Below are 4,409 nucleotides of genomic sequence, written 5' to 3'. Positions count from 1 at the left end.
CAATCAAAACCAACAAAAGAGCAGTAATATGCAAGTGCTATATTAGTATATTATTATAGTATTATATTTCAATTTCACAAAGAAATGTGCAGCATTTTGTCCAAGCAATAATAAAAGGATACATTTAATTTATAATTTGTCTTAAATCTAATTTTGTAAAAATTATAATAATCGTGAAATCAAAATCGTGAATCGAATCGAATCGAGAGTTGAGTGAATCGTTACATCCCAATCAGAGCACACCTTGCTTTTCAGACCGATGCGATTTGTTAAAATCGACGCGTTTCAGAAAGGTGGGGCATAGAGGAGAAACAATAATGTACAGTATGTGGAAAATAATGTGTTTTTTTAACCTTAAACCGCATAAACACATTTCATTACACCAAATACACAAAATAATGTTCTTTTTAGCAGCATCATATGACCCCTTTAATATTTTAATGATTTTTGGCATAAAAGAAAAATCATAATTTTGACCCATACAATGTATTTTTGGCTATTGCTACAAATATACCCCAGCGACTTAAGACTGGTTTTGTGCTCCAGGGTCACAAATGTACATTTGTTAATATCATTAAAGAAGTCAACAAATGTACATTTGTGGTGCTTTTGCATTTGTAGGGCTTACTTGAGAGACTCTGCCATGCGTGTGTACTCTGGAGCCTTAGCTTCAACTTTCTCCATACATGTCCTTAACCTCTGCAAAGCAAAAACAATCAATACTATGACTAAAGACTATGCTTTGTATATTAAGAGCTACCATTACAAAAATACCTAGCTGCAAGCAGCAATCATCAGGGTCCAATCAACAAGCATTTGTTATATTAAACTGGCTGCATGAGACATTACTAGTCATTCAATGTTTAATTACACAATTAAACAATGTCTAAATCTACACATCTCTGCATTTGCTCAAACAATTTGTTAAAATCAAAACATGGACAGTGATAGGGGAGCTGTCTACTGCCATTTTACACAAAGTGGCTAAATTAATACATAATAATGCCATCCAAACTCATTTTGACGAGAAAAAAGAAGAAAGAATACCATTAAGCGCATGTAGCATGTCAGTTCTAACTGGTCATCTCTTTCGCTTTCTCTCTTTGAGTGATGGCAAAAAGAAAGCCATGTCTTATTTCCATTGAGAACATCAAGAAGTGGTCTCCAAAAACATTCACTTCTAATGAACACAGTTGGGATTAAATGTCATTTACACATTTATGTTTACTCTGGGATAAAAAAAATCTAATTAAATTATATTAAACACGATTTTACCTCATAGAGTTTGACGATATCAGGCACGTGGTCTTTTTCCTCCAGTTTGTGCTGATGCCGGAGAAGTGCATCCATGCAGTGACGGCAACAACGTACACGGTCCTCGTCTTTCTCCTCCAACACAGAGGTGACAGATGAGATGCTGTTGATGGAGCCGCGGCGAGACATCTGCTGCATCACTGGGCCTGCAGATCCAGGAGACCCACTCTGGCCAGGAGCCCACAGGGCCTCCCTTGTTCCACTGGTTAATTTATCTGAAAGCACATTACAGTACGTCCTGAAAATATGATCTACCTGATCAAGATGACCAACAAGTAGTTAACTCTGCTTCATTCAATACCAAAAAAAAATAAATACAAAAAATACTACTTTCCCTCAAGACATTTGGGATTTTTTAATATTAATTAGAGTAGCATATTGTCAGGGTTTCTGCCAGTTTTATGAAGATACATTTTTTGAGATCATTCTAAGAAAATTGAAGGGATAAATGAAAGGGTTCACAAGACATAAAAATGTTCTCTGAATGTAAACGTCTATGGAGCACACAATAAGTCCCTGTCCCAAATAGCACCCTAAACCCTCACGGTCTTCCTCAGAGTCCATACTTTCGTGACATAATGCCGCTTTGACTGCCGGTTAGAAGTCGACTGCATAGCTCACGGTTGTCGCTAGAAGGGATACAGCACAAAACCGGAAGCTAACAATAAATTAAATTTTCTACCTATTAGATTGTGCTTTATTAACGTCTACACCTACCCCAACCCTAAAGCTACCACTTACAATAATGCAAAAATAGTAATTGTTGTACAGTGTGAGAAAAATGACGCTATATTGATGTGCGCATGCCCAGTAGTTTTTGCTGTATGCCTTCTAGCCTTGACTGTAGCTCGCAGGCCTGAGAGCTCAGCAGAAGTGCGCATCGAGGGCTCTCGCAAGCACCCTTCTGAACTCTAAAATGACGAATGGGACACCCTGCGGTCTCGTGGACTTAACGCATGCAGCGGCCATTGTAAGTCCTCAAGACCGAATGTGCACATGAAGTGTGCCATTTGGGACAGGGCTTAAGTTGCATTAGCTGCACTTGATGCATGCAGTATTTAATGCCATGACTGTTCCAATTCAAATCCTTAATTTGTTGAAGGGTGAAAAGGCAGGGAAGGTGATATGGTTTAATGGTTCAAAAACTTTTTGTTATGCTGGTTGAAAGTCTCTTCACATCCAGATAGCAATCACTAAGTTAAGTGGTCTAAATTTATTTATAAAGTCTGTGGAAGGTGTAGGACCATAAAATGTTCGTCCAATCATATTCCTCGGTCCGAGGATTACGATAGGCTGTCCTACCTGTCCGTCAGCGTACGTATTTGCATACCTCTGCACACCTTGTTTGCACAGACATGATAGGTCATCAGCGCGTTTCATTATGCTACTGCAGACCGAGCGAGAATGGACGGCGTTACTGTAATATTATGCGCTTTGTACTGTAATGTTTTCTCACAGGTGAATGAGACATGAGGTAATCTGACAGTGCCGGGTAATCCACCAACGTCGTGTCTCATTGTGTCGCTGGTTAGCCTTAGGTCTGCCTGTGTGCGTTTGAGTGTTTTGGAGGAGGTGTGGCTTTGGAGAGTGATTTGCAGTGAGGGTGGGATCTTAGGTTTTCAAAGCTAGCTTTCTATTGCTAGCCTCTCTGAAATTGCCTACCCTACATTTAAGGCATTTTAAGACCTGCAGAAACCCTGAAAATATAAACATCAAACTACTGCAGTCAAGTCACATGCCCTCTTGACTCGAGGAACACCATTTGGATAGAAGCAGTTCTCGAAGCAACAGTACACTGAACTAAGAACAGTCTCTTTCGGTAATGTTCGAAATACCGAGAACTAGAGCTGCACGATTAATCGTTACAAGATCTCGATCTAGACAACCACACGATCTCATTTCTAAATGACAACGATTCTCCCGTTTCAAATTGGTATGTTTCGCCGGGCTGCGAAGAAATATAGAGCCGAGTATCATCAGCATAACAGTGAAAGCTAACACCGTGTTTCCTGATGATATCTCCCAAGGATAACTTGTAAAGCGTGAAAAGTAACGGCCCTAGTACTGAGCCTTGAGGTACTCCATACTGCACTTGTTCCCAAACATACTGCACTTCACAAACAGTCTTTTCAACTACACAGCATTATTTGTCTTACAGTCATTCATATTATCACAGAAATACTGGGATGAAAGTTTATAATTCAGATATAAACATTGATGTCTATGGTAGCACGACCAAAATAGAGCAAATCCGCATTTGAATGTAACTGCCTCATAACGTTTGTGTCGATTGCATTGTTTTGCCACTAGGTGGCGAAAAGTGACTTAAAACATGTATAATTGAATTAATCATTTATTCAAGAGAATCGTTCGAAAACGCTGATTCATCCAGTAGGTTTATGAGTGAGTCATTGAATCATTGATTCAAACAACTTTTTCATAATTTTAATATTAAATTGAAGTATTAAATATATTATATTTTAAATATATAAAACTTGAATGGTAGTGTGTGTATATAATGTTTTTGAAAGAAGTCTCTTATGGTCAAGGCTGCATAAATACAGTAAAAACAGTACTACTGTAAAATATTATTTAAATTTTAAAAAATAACTTTCTATTTGAATATATTTTAAAATGTAATTTATTCCTGTGATTTCAAAGCAACATTTATCTGAAATATAAATTTTTTGTAACATTATAAATGTCTTCACTTTTGATCAATTTAAAGGATCCTTTCTAAATAAAAGTATTAATTTATATCGGCCAACATATCGGTTATCGGCTTTCAAATATAAAGAATTATCGGTATAGGCCAAAATGTTCATATCGGTGCATCCCTAACTAATATATGGCAGATTTCATGTTTTGTGCTTCATCCATCCATTTACAGCTAAGGCTGGGCAACATGGACCCCCCCAAAAAAAAATTAAAATTAAATAAGTAAATAAATAAATAAAAATAATCTTTGTATTTTAGCCTGAATGCCAATATACAACATATCCTGGTATTTTCCACAATTTTACATTTGGATTTACCTTACAAACAATGTGCTTACAAACAATTTAAGGCTATAAGAGAAAAAAAAAAACATCCTG

At 37.1% G+C, this 4,409-nt stretch overlaps 1 protein-coding gene across 2 annotated transcripts in view; it reads right to left on the bottom strand.

The window, feature by feature from the left end:
* LOC107690715 (rabenosyn-5-like) overlaps window positions 1–4,409 on the bottom strand; it is a 23,289-nt gene that overhangs the window by 10,582 nt on the left and 8,298 nt on the right. For both annotated transcript variants that reach the window (XM_016489122.1, XM_016489121.1), the window contains exons 7-8: window positions 1,276–1,529; window positions 629–699 (exon numbers count right to left, since the gene is read on the bottom strand). In XM_016489122.1, the coding sequence (XP_016344608.1) occupies window positions 629–699; window positions 1,276–1,529 (325 nt within the window). The remainder of the gene's footprint in view (window positions 1–628; window positions 700–1,275; window positions 1,530–4,409) is intronic.

Source organism: Sinocyclocheilus anshuiensis, unplaced genomic scaffold, assembly GCF_001515605.1.
Source record: "Sinocyclocheilus anshuiensis isolate Anshui unplaced genomic scaffold, SAMN03320099.WGS_v1.1 scaffold2751, whole genome shotgun sequence".
NCBI classification, from domain to species: domain Eukaryota; kingdom Metazoa; phylum Chordata; class Actinopteri; order Cypriniformes; family Cyprinidae; genus Sinocyclocheilus; species Sinocyclocheilus anshuiensis.
The sequence above is the reverse complement of the archived record's forward strand: the minus strand, read 5'-3'. Positions and strand labels throughout refer to the sequence as shown.